Source organism: Myotis lucifugus, unplaced genomic scaffold, assembly GCF_000147115.1.
Source record: "Myotis lucifugus unplaced genomic scaffold, Myoluc2.0 scaffold_537, whole genome shotgun sequence".
Taxonomy (NCBI): domain Eukaryota; kingdom Metazoa; phylum Chordata; class Mammalia; order Chiroptera; family Vespertilionidae; genus Myotis; species Myotis lucifugus.
Window position 1 is genome coordinate 241069 of NW_005871585.1, and position 20952 is coordinate 262020.

Consider the following 20952-nt stretch of genomic DNA (forward strand, 5'->3'; position numbering starts at 1 on the left):
ACTTGTCCCGTCCCCCCTTCACCACCCCCCCCCCCCACTGACTGTGTCCATGGGTTATGCTTATATGCATACATACAAGTCCTTTGGTTGATCTCTCCCCGCCTTCCTCCACTTCCCCCTGAGGTTGGATGGTCTGTTCGATGCTTCTATGTCTCTGGATTTATTTTAGTTCATCGGTTTATGTTCATTATATTCCACATATGAGTGAGATCATGTGATATTTCTTTTTTCGACTGGCTTATTTCGCTTAGCATAATGCTCTCCAGTTCCATTCATGCTGTTGCAAATGGTAAGAGTTCCTACTCTTTTACAGCAGCGTGTATTCCATTGTGTAGATGTACCACAGGTTTTTAATCCACTCATCTGCTGATGGGCACTTAAATGACCTAAATAGACCCCTTACGAAAGAGGACATATAAAAGGCCAAGAGACATATGAAAACAAGCTCAAAGTCACTAATCATCCAAGAGATGCAAATCAAAATGACGATGAGGTACCATCTCACACCTATCAGAATGGCTATCATCAACAAATCAACAAACAACAAGTGCTGGGGAGGATGTGGAGAAAAAGGAACCCTCATGAACTGCTGGTGGGAATGCAGACTGGTGCAGCCACTGTGGGAAACAGTATGGAGTTTCCTCAAAAAATTGAAAATAGATCTCCCATTTGACCCAGTGATCCCACTGCTAGGAATATAGCCCAAGAAACCAGAAATATCAATCAGAAAGGATATATGCACCCCTATGTTCACAGCAGCACAATTTACCATAGCTAAGATCTGGAAACAGCCTAGTAGGTTTTTTTTTACGATTCCATTTTGTCTCCTTTGTTGGCTTAATAGCTGTAACTACTTGTGAAATTTTAGTGTTTGCTTTAGAGTATATAGCTATTTATTCTAATATTAATTCACAAATTAATTTACCCAGCTTTCAGATTAAGAACTTAACATTTGCCACTTTGGGCTCATACTCATTTGGACATTGGAGTCATATCCACCTGGATTCAAATCCCAGCCATGCTATTTGTGTAGTGTAGGATTGCTTACACTTTCTACCTTACTCTTGTTTATAAAATGGAGTTAAACTCTTCATAGTTTTTTTGTGAGATAGACAGTATTTAGATACCGAACAACACAGTAAGCACTATAGTTGGTACCTACTTGAAAAAATTATTTTATGAATATCTCTTATGGATTCTATCTTTATATCATTCTACTTCTCTAGCCAACCTAATTAAAACACTTATTACTTTTTTAGATTAGTTGATAGTCTGCTACTCTTCTGCCTTTCCCAGTTTGAATGAATCCTCCTGTCAAGTTAATCTTTTTTCTAATCATCAATCATATCACATCATTTTTCTATTTAAAACTATTTTCACCTGCTGCTCACTTTCAAGATTAAGGACAAATTCTTCATCCTGACAAGCAATGTAGCCTATTGTATCTGTCTTCAACTTGTTTTTCCATTCTTTATTTTCACTACTTTCCTACTTTTACTCTATATAGTTCAGTCAAACTGCATTTCTCTTTCCCATATATGTAATATAGTTTCCTGTATCTGACTTTGTTGTTGCTGTTTTATATGTCTGTGAAAAGTTTTGTATTTCTGAAAATTACCTTTTGTACCAGTGTTCACCTGTCACCATCCTTTGCATCTTTGAAGGCTCTCATCAAATATTACCTATTTCATGAAGTGTTTCCTGGTATTTAGCTGGTTGTGGTCTTTCCATTCATTATATTTCTACAATGACCTGTGCTTTTCTTATATCACTGGCCTTATTCTCTTTGGGGTTATACAGGGCCAAATTCCTTAATCTGTAGTTCTGAAGTCCAAAAGTCAAGTCAGTGGTTGCTTGCAGACATGGGCCGAGGGATGGATTCCAAAGGGGCACAGAAAACTAGGGGTGACTGTGGTGGTTTTACAGTGTTAAATTGTGTTAAAATTGTTTTAAAACTGATCAAACTTTAATGTGCAGTCTGTTAATTTCTGTTGCTGCTCAATGAATTACCACAAATAATAGCAGATTGAAACAACTATGAATTACCTCAGTTTTGTAGGTCAGGAATCTGGGTGGGCATGGCTGGTTTTCTGTTTAGGGTCGCACAAGGCTGAAATCAATGGATCTGCTGGGCTGCATTCCTTTCTGGAGGCTTTGGGGGAAAATCAGCTCCCCAGCTCATTCAAGTTTGCAGAATCCAGTTCCTTGCATTTTTAGAATTGAAGTTACTGTTTTATTCCTAGCTGTCAGCCAAGAGTTGCTTTTAAGTTCCTAGAGGCCTCTTAGGTCCTTTCCAAATGGCCCCTCCATCTTCAAGCCAGCAATGACATAGAGAATCATGAGTTGAATCTCTGACTTCCTCGTCTGTTTTCTCTGTAGAAACCACTCTGCTTTTAAAGGGCTCGTGTGATGAAACGCGTGCATATAATTGAGATCAGCCATATTATGTCTTCAAAATCTTTCCTAACACGTCATATAATTTTAGTAGCACTAGGGGCTGGAGATCTGGGGGCCATCTTAGAATTCTGCCTATCACATGCAGTATATTGTGCTTCAGTTATACCTTAATAAAGTTTACACATATTTTTCTAAAAATAAAAAGACAAAAATAATGACAAATGTTTGCAAAGGAATGATTGTGATATGTAGATTTATTTTCCTCACTGATTTGATTTAGCATAGCATTTCTGTGTTCTAAGTCAGGGAATAGAATTAAAATAGTAATATACCTAGCACCTTTTCTATATTTGTATTTTCTTTCACCTGCAATGAGAGGCAACAGTAGAAAGGTGAGGATGTAATTAAGAATCAAAAAGAATAGAAAAGAGGTGATTTTGTAAGATTCTTCATAAGTCCTTGACTCAAAAATTGTGATTAATAAATATTGTGGTTTAATGTGTATCTACAAATCTAAACTTAATATTTTAAAATTCCTATTTATTAAACTTATACAATAGGTGAATTAGTGTAGCTGTGTATTTTATTGATCCTGTTATTTAGACCAAACTTGGAAGTCTTAAATTTACAGAATTCTTACATTACAGAATGTAAGGAATACTGTTTCTATAGCATGGAAGAGCTTTTATCAACTCATCGTTTACTTTCCAGACAGGATTAAATCAAGAATTACAAACTTAATCTTTTGTTATAATTATTTATTATGTAATGGCTACATGTTTTAGAAATTTAAAAAATGTGATAAGACAAGATGCAACTTTAGAATAAAATGTAGTTTGTCTTGATTGTGTCATCCCACTTGATCATGGTGTATTATCCTTTTAGTGTGCTGTTGAACTTTGTTTGATAGTATTTTGATGAGAATTTTTGCATCTATGTTCATCAGGCCTGTAGTTTTCTTGTATTGTCCTTATCTGGCTTTGGTGTCAGGGTTTGTTGGCTTCATAAAATGAGTTTGGGAATGTTCCCTCTTCTATTTTTTCAAAATATATTTTATTGATTTTTTTACAGAGAGGAAGGGAGAGGGATAGAGAGTTAGAAACATCAATGAGAGAGAAACATCGATCAGCTGTCTCCTGTATACCCCCCACTGGGGATATGCCCGCAACCAAGGTACATGCCCTTGACTGGAATTGAACCTGGGACCCTTGAGTCTGCAGGCTGACGATCTCTATCCACTGAGCCAAACCGAGCCAAACCGGTTAGGGCTTCCATTTTTTTTTTTTAGAAGAGTTTGAGAAAGATTGGTTTTCTTATTTAAATGTTTAGTAAAGAGTTAGAAGAATTGGTATTAATTCTTTGGAAGTTAATAGAACTTATCAGTGAAAGTCTGGTCCTGGGATTTTCTTCATAATTAAATAGTTGCTTTAGAAAGGTATGTGTGTATGTGTGTCCTCTGTACCCAGTAACCTAAAGAAAATTTCTTTTTGCCTCCTTACAGTTTATTGTCTTGTTCTTTTTTCCCTTATCAATCAACTATTGACCATCCTCTGTTGTTTAGATCTTGGAAACACAAGTTGAGTAAAGCAAGATTTTTGCCCTCTAGGAGCTCTCGCTTGAACATAAACATACAATACAAAAGAGTGTAATTGTTAGTATTTAGGTAGATGCATATATAGGTCAATGTCTTCTACAAAGAATAGATGGTTGCATCTGCCTAGGAGATTCAGTAATGCTTCAGAAAAGAGGTAATACTTGAGTCTAGTCTTGAACAATTAAGTATTCTCTGTGAGGATAAGAAAGGGAAAGGCATGCTAGAAGAACACCATGAGAAAAGGCATGACTGTAAAACAGCAAGATGTGTTCAGAGTGATTTGAGTAAGGCAGGAGGAGTGTAGTGAGAAATGCGCCAGGAGACATACGGAGGGGCTAAATTCTGGAGAACTTGGGATAGCCTCAGAGCAAGGAGTCATTGAAGGTTTTTTTTGTTGTTGAGTGAAGCTGACTGTCAATAAACATCTATATCAAGAAAGTTATAAAGAGAGCAGCATATTAAACCCACTGAAAGCAGAAGGAAAGAAATAATAAACCATTAGTAATGAAGTAGTAAGCAACGTACAGTAATGAAATTTTGTAAAGCCAAAAATTGGTTCTGTAAAAAGACTAATAAAAGTGATGACCCCTTTATGATAAAGGAAAATAGAGGATGCATAATTAATCAATATAATAAATGAAATCAATGTAATAAATGAAAAAATATTTTGTAACTTTATAATCCTAGGAAAATTATAAGAATTTGATGTCAATAAATCTAAAACTTCAGATGAAGTAGGTAAATTCCTAGAAATTCAGCTTAGCAAAAATTAATTTAAAAAAACAGAGAATCTCAAAAAGTCTATGACAAAGAAAATTCATAATATTAAATGGTCCCACAAAGAAAACTTGAGGCTAAATTGTTTCATAAGTGAACTATACCATACATTTAAGAAAAAAATAATTCATTTCTTATACAAATTACTCCAAAGAATAGTGAAACAGAACATATTCCAACTTGTTTTAAAAGGCCAGCATAGCCGAAACCGGTTTGGCTCAGTGGATAGAGCGTCGGCTTGCGGACTGAAAGGTCCCAGGTTCGATTCCGGTCAAGGGCATGTACCTCGGTTGCAGACACATCTCCAGTAGGAGATGTGCAGGAGGCAGCTGATCGATGTTTCTCTCTCATCGATGTTTCTGACTCTCTATCTCTCTCCCTTCCTCTCTGTAAAAAATCAATAAAATATATTAAAAAATAAATAATAAAATAAAAGGCCAGCATAACCTTACTATAAAGCAACCTAAAAAACTTCTCAAGGACATTACACGAAAGGAAAATAATGGAGCAATTTCTCTCATGAATATAAATGCAAAATTTACAACATAGTAACAAACCAAAACCAAATCCAGTTGTATATAAAAAAGATATAATCTCTCTATTTTGACGTCAGCTGATTAAACTTAATTATCTATATCTGCTACCTTAATTTCCCTTTGCCCTGTAATATATTCACAGATTCTGGGGACTAGAAAGTGGATAGCTTTGGAGGGCCATTATTCTGCCTATCACATCCATCTCAACCAAGCTGGGTTTATTCCAAGGATGCAAAGTTGTTTAACATAAAAAAACAACAACACCAATGTAGTTTATCACATTAATAATAAAAGAAAGTTACATGATCCTCATAATAGATACAGGAAAAACATTTGATAAAATCAACATTCATGATAAAACAAAATCTGAGCAAACTAGAAATATATAGGAACGTCCTTAATCTGTTAAAAGATGTCTACACAACAAAGCAACACAAAACTTGATAGACATTTTGTGAAACGTTGAAGGCTTTTTCTTTGGTTTAGGAAAAAGACAAGAATGCTTGTTATCATTACCTCTATTTCACATTGTTAAAGGTTCCAGCTAGTAATGAAGAAGAAATGAAACAGATTGGAAAGGAGAAATAATCATTATTCAAATATGATAGATTATATACATTTTAAAAATCCAAAATAATTACAGATAGGTTAGTAGAGATTAGGAAAGTATCTGGATATAAGGTCTGTTCAAAAATCAATTATATATATATATATATATATATATATATATATATATATGATAAAGAGAAAATAAAACACAAAAAATACCATTTCCAGCATTGTAAAAAAAATTCACATATATACCAGCAGATCTAATAAAGGATGTATAAAACTTCTATTCTTAAAACTATAAAACATTAAGAGACGTTTTTAAATACCTGAAATAATTGGGGAGATAATATATTCATGAATAGGAAGATAGTGTTGCATAGATATCAGTACTCCCTAATATGATCTATAGATTTAGTACAATTCCAATAAAATTCCCAATGGGGTATGTGTGTGTGTATAATTTGATAATCTGACACTAAAATTAAATAATAAAAAAATAAAATTCACATGGAAGTACAAAGGGCCAAGAATAAACGCATTTTTTAAGAACAAGATAAGAGAGCTTGCCCCATTGTATATCAAAACTTATTCTGAAGCTTTTTTAAGATAGTGTGTCATTAGCCCTGGCCGGTATGGCTCAGTTGATTGGGCATCATCCCATACTGAAAGGTTGCTGGTTTGATTTCTGGTCAGGGCACATGCCCTAGTTGTGGGCTCAGTCCCTTTGTTTCTCCCTCTCCCTTCTTTCTCAAAATCAATTTTTTAAAAATTTAAAAGATAGCGTGTCATTAGCTCAAGGTAGACAGACCAATGGAATACTATAGGGCTTCAAAATGGATGTAAAAATAGATAAAAACTTGATTTATGACAAAAATGCCACAGTAGAGCCATAGGGAAAGAATACCCTTTTCAATAAGTGGTGCTGAAGTAATATATTAGAAAGTTGACTGCTGCCTCACACCATTTACAAAAATTAATTCCACATCAATTATAGGTTGAAAGTACAAGGCAAAACAAAGCTAAGAGATATGGAATATCATATGTGTGATCTTGTAGAAAATGATTTTAAAAACTATGCTTTCATATTTTGAAAAAGGATTGATAAATTCCACCATATTGAGTGTAAAAACCTGTTCATTAAAAGACATTAAGAGAGTGAAATAGCAAGTGACACAAGAGAAGATAAGTTGCACCCTAGCCGGTTTAGCTCAGTAGATAGAGCGTCAGCCTGCAAACTAAAGGGTCCTGGGTTCAATTCCGGTCAAGGGCATATGCCCGGGTTGCAGGTGCTATCTCCAGTGTGGGGCCTGCAGGAGGCAGCTGATTAATGATTCTCTTTCATAATTGATGTTTCTATTTCTCCCTCTCCCTTCCTCTCTGATATATATAAAGAAAAGATAGTCGCATCAAAGATAACACCTTCGAATGGCTCATATCTACTGTTTCCATAAATTAGCCCTAACACAACAAATGATAAATAGAAAGTGGGCTAGAGAATTGAACAGGCATTTCTCAGAGAAAAACCCAGTAAGATCAATAAACATGAAAAGGCACTTAAATTCATTTGTAATTGGGAAAATTAAAACTACAATAAGTTATCACTACATACAAGAATAGGTAGAATTTAAAAATGGACAGTATCAAGTGCTGTGAGGATGTGGAGCGGCAGCAGCCTCTTACTCAGCTGGAAGGAGTGTACAGTGATACAGTCACTTTTGGAACAGTGACATCATAGTGGGCTCAAATTGGAAACAACTCACATCAACATTAGAAGGAGTAAATGTGGTGTCATCATATCGTGGACTATTTATTACACAACACTGAAAGTGAACATCCTGTATACAAAGCAACATGAATGAATGGTACGAATACAATATTGAATGAAAAGGGCAAGACATAAAATAATAATACTTATTTGATTCCACTTACATAAGCTTCAAAAAGCAAACAAAACTAATATTTAGAGTTACCTGCTTAAGTATAAAGAAGAACAAGGAAATGCTTATAAACGTCAGAATAATGGTTATTTGGGAAAGAAGTGTGATTGGAAAGGGGTCAGAGTGGGAGGGTTCTGGGGTCCAGGCTATGTCTCATTTCTTCTGTGGGGTTGCATGAGTGTTTGCTGAAATCATTAAAATGTACAATTTTGTATACTGTTTTGTGTTTTATATTGTAGAATTTAAAAAAAAATTTTTTAATGTAGAGAGAATAATGAACAAACAGGTCAGAGGAGACAAATTTCATACAAAAGTTTGTTTTTAAAGAATGTTGATAAGTAACACTTCAGTACAATTAGATTTATCTAAAACTTTTCACTTGGTAGCCGTTAAAGCTCGGTAAGTAATAAATTACTTCCTTCAGTAACCATTGTTTACCAGAGGTAAATATAGGCAGTCCTCTCTTTGCATGATAGAGTGGGACCAAATAAAAAAAAAACGACCATACAAACTAAAACCATGCAAAAATTAGTTTAATAATCAATGGGGAAAGTTACTGTTGTTCCATGGTCTTTTTAAAAAGTTGTCAAAACATTAAACTTTGCTATGTTGGTTATAAATGTATAGAGAAATAATAAAAAACTTTAATTTAGTCTAATGTAATATAAAACATTAGAAACGGAATTAAAGTGCTTTATTTGTAAAAAAATTATCAAGAGTACTTTGAACGGTGCTTTCTTTGCCTTTTATAACAGAACAGCTAGCAGAGTGAGCATCTTTTCTGTGCCTTGGCAAATTGTCTTACTCCTTTCTACTAAATGTAGACCAGCTTTCAACATTTTGTTCTTTGCACTTTCAATGTGATGAAATATCTCCGAGTCCCATTTAATGTGAAGTTGTTTTCTGGCATCATTTCCTCTGGGACATCTTTTTGTCAGAACTACTTTCCCTGATTATGTCAATAAGTTTGACTTCACTAATTCCTTTGACTACATATCTAGATTCTCAATAGAGGCAGTGGCAACATTTCTATAATCAGTTATTTCTTCTATTCTACTGACATTCAATTTTAATTTCATTATTTTTAACATTATCATTTTTTGTTTCTTTGCTGCACTTTTATCTTTGTTGGCCATTTCCCTTTCAATTACCCATTTTGTAAAATTTCACATGGGTTTATCCCAGCTATATGCTTGCTGTCCATAGGCTGATTGAAAAGCAGATGAAGAATAACCAATCACCAATCTGCTTTGAAAAGAAGTGACTTGATTGGTCACTGATGATGATGTACGTCTTTCTCTTTTTTTTGATATATTTTATTGATTTTTTTTACAGAGAGGAAGGGAGAGGGATAGAGAGTTAGAAACATCAATGAGAGAGAAACATCGATCAGCTGCCTCCTGCACACCCCCTCCTGGGGATGGATGTGCCTGCAACCAAGGTACATGCCCTTGACCGGAGTCGAACCTGGGACCCTGCAGTCCCCAGGCCGATGCTCTATCCAGTGAGCCAAACCAGCTAGGGCGATGATGTACATCTCTTATTAGCATAGCAATGTGTGGACTCAATTCCTGCAAAATAGTTGTATTTATGCAGTTATAGTTAATGTACTGTGGTGAGTGAAATTGGAACTAGGTGGATGGGGGACTTGTATGACCATTGAAATGTGTGCATATGGGAAGCCTGGGAAGTGAGGACTGACTGAAATTCAAAAAGGTTGAACTCTCTGATTTATTAGTTTGAGGGTGTATGACTACTTGGACTAGTTGATCTCTGAGCTATTGAACACCTGATACATTTTATGTGTCTATGTAAGTGATGTCCAAACCTGTAGAGAATTTTTATAAGTTTATTTGAGTCAAACTGATGACAATTGCCAAGAAGCAAAATCTCAATGGATTGAGAAAATGCTCCAGAGAATGGCAGTTTTGCAGCTTATTTTATACATTACAGTGTAAGGAGGAGACACAAGGCTGGGGGGTTACATGAAATCCATTGGTGGTAGATTAATAAGGAAGAAGCAAAGTGGGGGGAATCTCTGAGATTGGATAGAGTAAAATGGAGAAACACTTCTTTTATGTTGATGAGTATAGGATAGTTAACAATGAACACTTACAGCACATAGAGTTGGTTTTGGGGCAACAAGATAACAGTGAGTTGTTGTGTGGTCTCTGCTGTGGTGGATTTTGCCCTGAGGAGTCTGGAAAAAGGGGAGTACTCTGACATTCCAAATATGTTATCTTGGATCCAAAAAGACAATAGAAAGGCTCAGTTAAGGTAAAGATTGACTTTTGTCAAGGAAGATACAGGCCTAGGACATGACCACCCACCATGACTCACTTTTAGTTAGAAAGTTTTCATTTCAGATCATGCTATGGTTACTTTAGGTCTCTGTGGTTTGTAGGGCCTGCCATGCAGGCCTCCCCTGAGCTTGTTAGGTTTAATATGTGGCCCCTTTTTCTTCCACATATGGAAATGTAAATTTGATACTAACTTTCCAGCTTCTTTAATCCTTTTAGGCACTTATTTAGGGAGAACCTTTCATACCAATTCTGTAGAACAAAATCCCTAGTTGTAATAAGTTAAGTCAACAGTTTTAGAAGTGTAGTAGTGATGGTGATTACGAAATCACTGTGAAGCAACTGACTTTGAAAGCAAGGGTTTCCCCCTGCCCCCCAATGCTTTATATAATGTTGACATTCTAATAGTTGAAGATGAAAGGTTGACAAATCGAGTATGATTCATTTAGTCAGGTGATTCTATTTTCATTGTCTTATACTGGCAGATATTTTATTACTAAATGTGAAAGATAAGGTCTTGCTCTGTGTTGGTTCCAGGTGAATAATGTTCACTTACTGTTTGATTTTTCTACAGGTGAACTGGCACGGAGGTTGAGCTCAACATGCCGTTAGTGAAAAGAAATATCGATCCTAGGCACTTGTGCCACACAGCACTGCCCAGAGGCATTAAGAATGAACTAGAATGTGTAACCAATATTTCCTTGGCAAATATCATCAGACAACTAAGTAGCCTAAGTAAGTATTTTTATATCAATTAAAACTATTACTTCCAAACCAGAATATTATGCTTTAGAGTATTAAGATGTTCTTGTGATTAATTGAGGGTGAGAGGGAGATATTAGGTGAAAATACAGTGTTATCCTGAAAAAAGTTGTCATTTTAAGTAAAATTAATGAGCTTTAAAATAATTTCTTCTTCTGTGTGTTTCCTCTGGGAAAGGGAAATAAGGACAGAATCTTTAGGAACATAATCACATGATGGATAAGAATTACTGAGATTGTTTTTAAAGTATGATTTTATCTATGAAAGGTAGAGCCAGAATTATATTTCTGCTTGTTTGTTATTGCTATTTACTTTTTTAGAGGCTTAAACTGTTCTGAGACACTAGTGTCTCTCTTTACATATATTTTATTAGCCTAGGGAAATATTTTTAATTATCAAATATCTACAGGTGAAAGGTTGGGGGTAGGCACTACTCAGTGGGTTGTGTTAGTCAAATTTGAGTTGTTTAAAAGATATTAGGATACAGTCAAGAGTCTGATATGCAGGATGATGTGAAAATAGCAAGTGAACCTGGCCTCTGACAGACAAAAGGCAAGCGGATTGGCCAGCTAATAAAAGGCAGTGGACGGGACTTGGAGGGGAGGAGGAGATAGGCAGTGTGTTCCCATTATAAGATTACAGAACAGAGCTACTAGGTGAAGGAATTAAATGTAGAATAGTGGGAAATTATTTAATATTAGAAAACTGAAAAATAAATCCAGGCTGTCTTTTGAGTTGAAGGATTAGCTTTTTATTAAGACATTTATATTTCATTTTAAAGATAAAACAAGGTGTTCTTGGTCTAGAAATATTCTCTAAATCTTAGATTTATCTTCACATTTCTACCCTCCCACATAGATTGTCCCCACAGGCAGTATTGGCTCTTCTTTTCTTTTCCTTTTAGCCTTTTTTTATTTTTTATTTTTACAATTGAGCACTTAGCTCAAGATAAAAAGAGGTTGTTAATCTAATTTGGTTCAGGTGAGAGGGTTTGAACATACACACATGTAGCTAGAACAACATAAAAATGCCAAATTTATCAGGACAGCACCTTTAAATATTAAATTGTTGGGTATGTATCTCTGATCACATTTCAGTGGTTCTCAACCTTCCTAATGCCGCGACCCTTTAATACAGTTCCTCATGTTGTGGTGACCCCCAACCATAAAATTATTTTCGTTGCTGCTTCATAACTGTAATTTTGCTACTGTTATGAATCGTAATGTAAATATCTGATATGCAGGATGTATTTTCATTGTTCGCGACCCACAGGTTGAGAACCGCTGCATTAAATTATGTGGTATATGCTTCATTTTTGTTTAGGTAAATATGCTGAAGATATATTTGGAGAATTATTCAATGAAGCACATAGTTTTTCCTTCAGAGTTAACTCACTACAAGAACGTGTGGACCGTTTATCTGTCAGTGTTACACAGCTTGACCCTAAAGAAGAAGAATGTAAGTTTATTTATATATTTTCTTTCACATATATTTTAGGTTAGTGAGATAAGTGAAATATTTTAAGAACAGTATTAAACATGAATTTATTACAAATCTTTTCTGTACATGTAATAATTGTGGATTAGCTATAAATGCCATTAGCATGACTTTCCTGGTTTCATTTCTACTTTTTTTTTTTATCTCTTCTTTTTATATACTAAAATAACTCAAGTTTTTGACATAAGAATAACTTATCCAGATTTTTCCTCCATTCTCTATCTTTTCTTACTTACAATTTATTTGTATACATTTGCCTCAGAAATAAAAATTATTTTAAATTTACTTGAAATTCTCAGTAAATTGAAATTCTATAAAAATGTAATTTCTTTAAATATGCTATTTATGTGTACATATGTTAAATTGCTAAAATCTGATTTAGTTATTTGAATGTTACTTCCCACTTTAATGATTTCAAAAAAAACCACACAAATTGCTAGTATGTAGGACAAAAATGTCCTATACTGAGTATTAAACCAGGGATATCAGGCAAAAAGAAAGTAAATAGACAATAACAAAACAAACAAACACACAGAACCCCACATTGCAGGCTAAACTAATGTTAGAAACTTAGTGATAAAACAACATTTCATGCCTTGATAGAATACATTGAATGTTGATATTTCTCAAACTCCTTCCTGTTTTTTTTTTTTTAACATATAGAAATGGAACTATTAAGGACATAATTTTCACTTATCCTGGAGTTATTTAATATGAATGTCTTATAACTGTTTCTTCAAAAAATGCTTTTTTGTTGAATAACATTTTTAGTATATAAGAAATCTAAACTTGAACAATAACTTGTATTAAAAGATATCACTGGACAAAAGCAAAAGACAAAATGTAATAATGGATGTCTTAGTGATTAAACCAACATGTTTGACATAACCTAATTTAATGTCTTAAGGAGAGGCAAATACTATGCTAAGTTTCTACTGCTTTCAAAAATATAAACACATATGTCTGGTTGTGAACAAAAAACAAAACAGCACTTTTAAAAAATGTTTTTATGGATTTTTAAAGAGAGAGGGTGGGAGAGGGATATATATAGAGAAATATCAATGAGATTGAAACATCAATCGGCTGCCTCTTGCATGCTCCCTACTGGGGATCGAGCCCACAACCCAAAAATGTGCTCTGACCAGAAATCAAATCGGGGACCTCTTGGTTCATGAGTTAATGTTCAACCAATGAGCCACACTGGCTGGACACCTTTTTTTTTTTTTTTTACAGTTTTATTGAGATATATTTCATACACCCTACAATGAGCCCATCTAAAGTTAAATTGTACAGTTCAGTGGACTTTAGCATATTTAGAGTTATGCAACTATCACCACAATCAATTTTAGAGCATTGCATCATTCCATAAAGAAATCCTAGACCCATTAGTAGTCATTCTCCATCTCCCCTTCTCCCCAGCATGTTGCAATCATTGATCTGTTTTTTGTCTGTATGGATTGGCCTGTTCTAGAAATTTCATATGAGTGGGATCATACAATATGAGGTCTTTTGTGACTGGCTTCTTTCACTTAGCATAATATTTTCAATATCCATTCATGTAGAATGTATTTGCATTTCCCTGATGACTAACGATGTTGAGCATAGTTTCATAGGCTATATGCCATTTAGAGATAAGACACTCAGCAAAAAGTGGCAAAGCTCGGATTTAAAACCAGGGTTTAAATGACTTATCAGCAACTTGTATATCATTTTTTTGAAAAATGTCTACTCAGATCCTTTTACCAGTTTTAAATTGGCTTATTTTTCTTTTTATTGTTGGGTTATAAGAATTCTATATATATTCTAGATCCAAGAACCTTGTCAGATAATATGATATGCAAATATTTCTCCTATTCTGTGAGTTGTTTTTCTTGTTATCCTTTAAAGCATATACTCTTATTTCTTGAAATTCTTAAAATTATTGCTAGTTGTGAAGAAATATTTTATGGCTGTACTTGAAATATATCATTTATATCCAAAATTTCTTTTTTAAATAACTTAAACATTTATTATGCCATCTAATAATACAGAGATACATAGGCACTTCTTATATTAATGGAAATACAAATTAATACTTATTTTCAGTACTGTTAAATTTTAACAAATACAGTATCTTAGCACTCCTATTAAAATTGAAAATGAAAATACAGATACCAATAAATAACTTAAGATGTGTTTAAGTTATTTATAGGTATTTAAGCTAGACAAAAAGTCTAGCGTGCCCTAGCGGGGTTGCTCAGTTGGTTAGAGTAGCCTTCCGTACACCAAAACAAGGTTTTGGGTTCAATTCCTGGTCAGGGCTCATGCCTAGTTTGTAAGCTCAATCCCCAGTTGGGGCATCTATGGGAGGCAGCTAGTCAGTGTTTCTCTCTCCAATTGATCTCTCTCTCTCTCTCTCTCTCTCTCTCTCTCTCTCTCTCTCTCTCAAACCAATGGGCATATATCCTCAGGTGAGGATTAAAAAAAAATTCTAGCATGCTAACAACTATCAGAATTGTTTATAATTTCCTTTAAAATTATGTGGAGCATTGTTTGAATTGAGAATCTAAAAGCTGAACTATTTAATAGAAATTGTTTTGGGGATATTGGATTGAAGGGATTTTCAGTTGTTTAACCTAGATTTTTCAACTCAGTTCGAACAAAATAACATTATGAATATAATACGAAATTGTAGAGTGTAACATCAATATTTTTTGTTCTTTAAATTACCATTAAATACATTGTTGACCTCTTATAGAGAGTTCAACAGAGTATATAGCCCAGACTGCCACTGATAACTAAGTAATTCCTTCAGTGTTATTGGTATAAGCTAAATAAAACTAAAAAAGGGTGATGGGGAAAGGGGGTTATAGAAAAAAAGAAGAAGAGAATGTGTGTTGGTGGGGGCAAGTAGAGAAAAGAAAGAGGTGTATTTGTTGGGAAATATAGATGTGCTTCAGGTGTCATTAGAGCATTCTGATCCTTAGAAATCAAAGGTTGTATTAAAACCCATCTGACGGGGGAAATTAGGCACACAATGAAATGGGATATAATGATAGAACATTTAAAATACAGTTCCTGATTCATAAGCCACTACAGTTACAACCTCCTGAGCCATGCTGACTTTTAAACAAATATAGTATGTGAATTTATTCTTATGTTAAATCATCTTGGGAAAATAAACAAATACATTGTTGATTTTTTATTTTATTTTATTTTTTTTAGTGTCTTTGCAAGATATAACAATGAGAAAGGCTTTCCGAAGTTCTACAATTCAAGATCAGCAGCTTTTCGACCGCAAGAGTTTGCCTATTCCATTACAGGAGACGTATGATGTTTGTGAGCAGCCTCCACCTCTCAATATACTCACTCCTTATAGGTCAGTAGGCTAATCAGTAAGAAGGCTGGTTATTTATCTCAGACTTCACATTCAGATAGGTAGCACTCTACCTATAAATGCTAAATCCCCAAACATTCTTTATTTTACTGAGCTATACAGTAAATCTACCACTTTAGAAAATGTTTGCCTTATTCACTGAGTTCCCAGAGTTCTGGCATACAAAAGATAAGGCTAGTTCAAGGGAAATGTTTTTATGAGTATTAATAAGAAAAGCCAATGGCAAACGTAGTACTATGAAGGGCCAAGGAGTTGTTATTGTCGTTTAGATTTAATTTCTAATCAGATGGAAAAATAACTCAGAATTCTACCAAAAATGTTATTTTTGCTTGTCTAATCTCTTGATCTATGTGCATTAAATTTACATAATGAGTATGAAGTACAATGTTTTTAAAATGTATTTTAAATAAAATCTAGACTTACTATTTAGCCTCTTTTTTTTGGAGTTCTTCCACATAATTTGCTAAATAGGTAATTTAAGATGCATAACAAATATCCTTAATGAAATGTTATTCAGATAGTTATTTGAAACTCTTTGTCAGTATGCAAGGCATTTGGATATAAATAACTGTTTTACTATAAGAATGACTATTAAGTGATATTTTTGGGGTTTGGTAAGATAATAAGTAAATGAGAGTATTGGCAGAAAACCTGTATAATTTTTCTATTCTAAATGATATGATTGTCCTTTCAAGCTTTTCTCTTTGGCAGAACCATTTCTAATTATTGGAATTTCTCAAAGCACTTTTAGAAAACGGTATTCACCATAAGTTAGGAATGAAAATTGTCCAGCTGTACTTTAAATTATTAACACCAGCTTTGAAAAACATCTAGTTTTCCATTGTTCTTAGTTTCTTACCTGACTTGTGAGAAGTGTTCTGTTGGTGCAGTATTCTAATTTATTTTGCCACTATTTTTACACATGCTATATTTTATTCATGTAGGAGAAAAAAACGTTTCAGTGAAACTATCTTTATTCTGATTCCTAAGTCTTACTAATACACATTTTAATTGATATTTTATATTTCAGAGATGATGGTAAAGAGGGTTTGAAGTTTTATACCAATCCTTCATATTTCTTTGATTTATGGAAAGAAAAAATGTTGCAAGATACAGAGGATAAGAGGAAGGAAAAGAGGAAGCAGAAGGTATTACAAGAGATTCAAAAAATTGAAGTTAGTTTTCGAGTATTTGTGTTTTATTGCACATATGGAACTTTATTAGTCCTGTACTTTGACAGGTTTCTTTTATTGGGTCCAAGTAATCAACTGAAGTCTTTATAATCATGCAGAAAGATCACACTCTAATCTGAGCAGATTAGATCACTGTAATTAAATTATACATAGATAGACTTGATTAGGTTATTGTAACATGATGTGATAAGTGCCATAGTTGAGGTGGGCACAGAAAAGCACTTGATTTAAACAGAGAACAGGGTTGGTAAACACTTCCAACAAAGCTTATAATGTATCTCAAACAACAAATAGGAATTAAGTGGGCCAGGGAAGAGATGGGCATTCTAATAAGAAGGAACAAAGGAATGTTGTGCAAATATTGGTAAAGTAGATTAAGCTAATATTTTTAACCATAGGGCATATCCTAAATGTTTTGAAAAGGTCATTATACTCTCACTAAATTCCTGTTATCTGTCTACTATGTTTTCATTTTCCATATTTTGCTAAAATTCACTTGGATTTGCTTTATTCCATGTTAATGATAACTAGAAATACAGAAGGAGGAAGCAATGTTGAATTTAGATAGAATTATGAAGGAGGCAAAGTCTATCTTTATCACCCCTGTTTCTCCTATAACTCTCTCTATTCTCCCCACCCCCACCCCCAGTTCCCCATAATGCATTCCTGTTATCTTTTCACCAGACAGTATTCCAGTGTTCTAGCTAGAGTTTGCAAACTGGTGACTGGCAGCCCAGATTACACCTGCAAGCAGGGTTTTGTTTGACAACCACAGTGCTTTAAAATTTTTGGAACTGAAATGCCTTAAGTAGACAGGCCTATCTAGTTTACTGCCTTCCCCATCTTATACCCTACTCTCCATTTATGTATGTTATCTGCTTGCCCTTTGGGCATCTGACTTTGTTGTACCTACTCTAGACCTTTCTTTGCTTTTCCCCACAATTTAAATCACTTCTTGTTTTATTTTCCAAATACCCTGTTTTCCGTTGAGTGAAAGTTATAATGGGTTAATTGGATAATTGGATTTTTTTCTAATGTATTGGGTAGCCAATTGGTTACTTCCCAGATAACATAACCTTAGTAAATTTTCAGGTTTTGGTTAGAGGTAGACAGTGCCATTAATGGTAGAAATTTCACTTGTTATAGCAAAAACTAATAGATGTGGTAACAGAGTTGGTGAATAATTTTTCACCTGAAAGGACTTTCTGACCTCAAATTTTATTACTTAGACATACTGTTTTTATCTGGTACATCACTTCCAATTAGAGGTTAAAGAAACATGAGGAGAAACTGGCTTACAAGCAAACTAGCTAAAATTTAACTCTGAATGTACAAATGAACTGTCTCTGTGTTACTTTTACTATATTATGATGACATTGTCTTTTGTAGTATTGATGTTAGGATTTATTTTGATTGTTATAACCCCTTTTAAAAACTTAGCACTTAGCATTTGGCTTTGTTTCAATACATCTGTTATAGCAGAAAAATCTAGATCGTCCTCATGAACCAGAAAAAGTGCCAAGAGCACCTCATGACAGGCGGAGAGAATGGCAGAAGCTGGCCCAAGGACCAGAGTTGGCTGAAGATGATGCTAATCTCTTACATAAGCATATTGAAGTTGCTAATGGCCCAGCCTCTCATTTTGAAACAAGGTTTCTTTTCTTTTGTTCGTTTTCTAACAAAATTAATGATATATTGGCTTTATTTCTAATATCTCTGTCTTTAAGTATTAGATCCTGAACTGTTGAACTGGCAGACCCTGTTATAAGTATAGAGATGGTTTTGAAACCCTGACCACTGTGGCAGATTATTTTCATAATGGGGCTTTAGTCATTTTCTGAAAAGGGTGGTTGAGTAGATGATCTTCAGGGTTGTTTTAGCTTTTGTATGAAGTCTCAGCTTCCTCTTAGTTTTTCAGGCAGACTCTGCTAGAATTTTATAATAGGAGAATGGAGTCTGGAATAGTTTTTGAACTATTATTGACTCACTATAAAAAAATAGGAATTGAGAAAGGGTTATATTTTGTTCCTTTTTCTTTCTGACATCCTTTCTATGCCGATCTCTCACTCAGACATACCAGGATTTTAAAACAAAATTACTCACTCCCTTTTGTAAAATTACAGAATAGGTACTTTTCCTTTCTCCGTGGTTAGGGGCCCTAAATAAGTAATACCCTACCCTAACAAACATACTAACATCTTTCTATGAAGAAATTTATTTTTGTATAGTTGATTGATTATAACTATTATTTTTACATATGTAATAGTTATTGATTTTTTAATGCAAAAGAGCTTAAGGTTTTCTTTTGAATTTTGTAAATCATTGGACCATGATAAATATTTTGGCCTATTTTAGGAGTAATATACATATAAGACACTTGATATACATTACTAAAAGACACTGAAAGAATTTAGATTTTTTAAAAAAATTAATCTATAGGCAAACATTTATTTCTACTACTGTTAAGTAATTGAAGTATTTAGCTGACCTAGTAGTGTAAATACAATAATCCTAACTTGCTTTGTGCATATTTTTTAAATCCAGCAGTCCCCAGTGTGCTCTATAGTCAGTAAATATGTATGTCTTCACATGCTCAGGGTATCTAAAATTTTGCTTAGATCTGATCTTAAGACACAGTTGCTATGTTACTCAGCGTACCAGTGTACTATTTGCTGAGTACCCTAGCACCTTTGAAAACACCAAAAAGACAAAAATGATGTAGTTAATCATGTCTGGTGTTAGGGTCAAGGAGACCTTTCTCCTTGGATATAAGACATTTGGAAGTCATTGAGGTTTAAGAGAGCAGCAAGATATCCTGGTGGTAGGAAATTCCAGTTTTTATTTTTTTAATTAATTAATTTTTAAAAAATATTTTTATTGATTTCAGAGAGGAAGGGAGAGGGAGACAGAGATAGAAACATCAATGATGAGAATAATTGATTGGCTGCCTCCTGCACGACCCCTACTGGGGATCGAGTCCGCAACCTGGGCATGTGCCCTTGACCGGAGTCGAACCCAGGAGCCTTCAGTCCGCAGGCCGATACTCTATCCACTGAGCCAAACTGGCTAGGGTGAAAAATTCCATTTTTTATATTCTAACTTTTTGTCATTGGCATCTTATTGTAAAGAAAAATATGAAATAGAGGTAGACAGCTTTGAATGCAATTTGCTAAAGGTTATTTTCTTGTTTATAAGCTTATATATGTAATTCTTTTTATCCTTATGAATTGAGTTAGTGTGATATTATAAAATAATAAAATAACTGGAGGTCATCATAATGAACCTGAATCAGCAAGGAAAATTTGCATTGTGAGCAGCATTTTTTGTTTTAAAAGCAGGGTGAATGTAATGAATTTCTGGAAGAAGTTTCTTAAAGGTGGTTAAAATATTGGCATTCAAAGGATAAACTTTATTTCATGTAGAACACTTTACTCCAATAATTCAAGAAAAATATACTGATACTGTAAATTTTTTTTTAGACCTCAAACATATGTGGATCATATGGATGGATCTTACTCACTTTCTGCCTTGCCATTTAGTCAGATGAGTGAGCTTCTGACTAGAGCCGAGGAAAGGGTCCTAGTAAGACCACATGAACCGCCTCCACCTCCACCAATGCATGGAGCAGGAGATGCAAAACCTATACCCACCTGTATCAGGTATGTTGGGCATATGTTTGTATCACACCTGCTAAACTCTGCCATTGTTGCATGAAAGAAGTCATGGACCATATACATAATTAAATGAATGTTTGTGTTTCAATAAAACTTTATTTACAGAAACAGGGAGAGGGGCAAATTGATCTTTTGGCAAGTGACTTTCCAACCTCTGATAAGAGCTGACACATTGTCTTGGGAAAATATAACTAATGAGAATTTAAAGTTTAAAGTGCATTTCATTTTATTATAGCTTTGTTATTAAACACATGATGTGCAGTATAGCGGGCCCTTGAATAGTGTCATCTTTTTATTCAACATGTTTAACATTGATTAAATGCTGTGGGAACTTAACTCTTGTTTATACAATTAGCC

The 20952-nt window shown here is 34.2% G+C and overlaps 1 protein-coding gene across 6 annotated transcripts in view; it reads left to right on the forward strand.

The window, feature by feature from the left end:
* Window positions 1-20952, forward strand: part of WASF1 (WAS protein family member 1) — a 35056-nt gene that overhangs the window by 10910 nt on the left and 3194 nt on the right. For 3 of the 6 annotated variants that reach the window (XM_023745331.1, XM_023745330.1, XM_006104032.3), the window contains 6 exons: window positions 10668-10828; window positions 12179-12313; window positions 15557-15710; window positions 16759-16903; window positions 18401-18573; window positions 20401-20580. In XM_023745331.1, coding sequence (XP_023601099.1) covers window positions 10696-10828; window positions 12179-12313; window positions 15557-15710; window positions 16759-16903; window positions 18401-18573; window positions 20401-20580 — 920 coding nt within the window. In that variant the 5' untranslated portion in view covers window positions 10668-10695. The remainder of the gene's footprint in view (window positions 1-10667; window positions 10829-12178; window positions 12314-15556; window positions 15711-16758; window positions 16904-18400; window positions 18574-20400; window positions 20581-20952) is intronic. The other 3 variants (XM_006104036.1, XM_006104035.2, XM_006104037.3) reach the window with 2 other exon arrangements.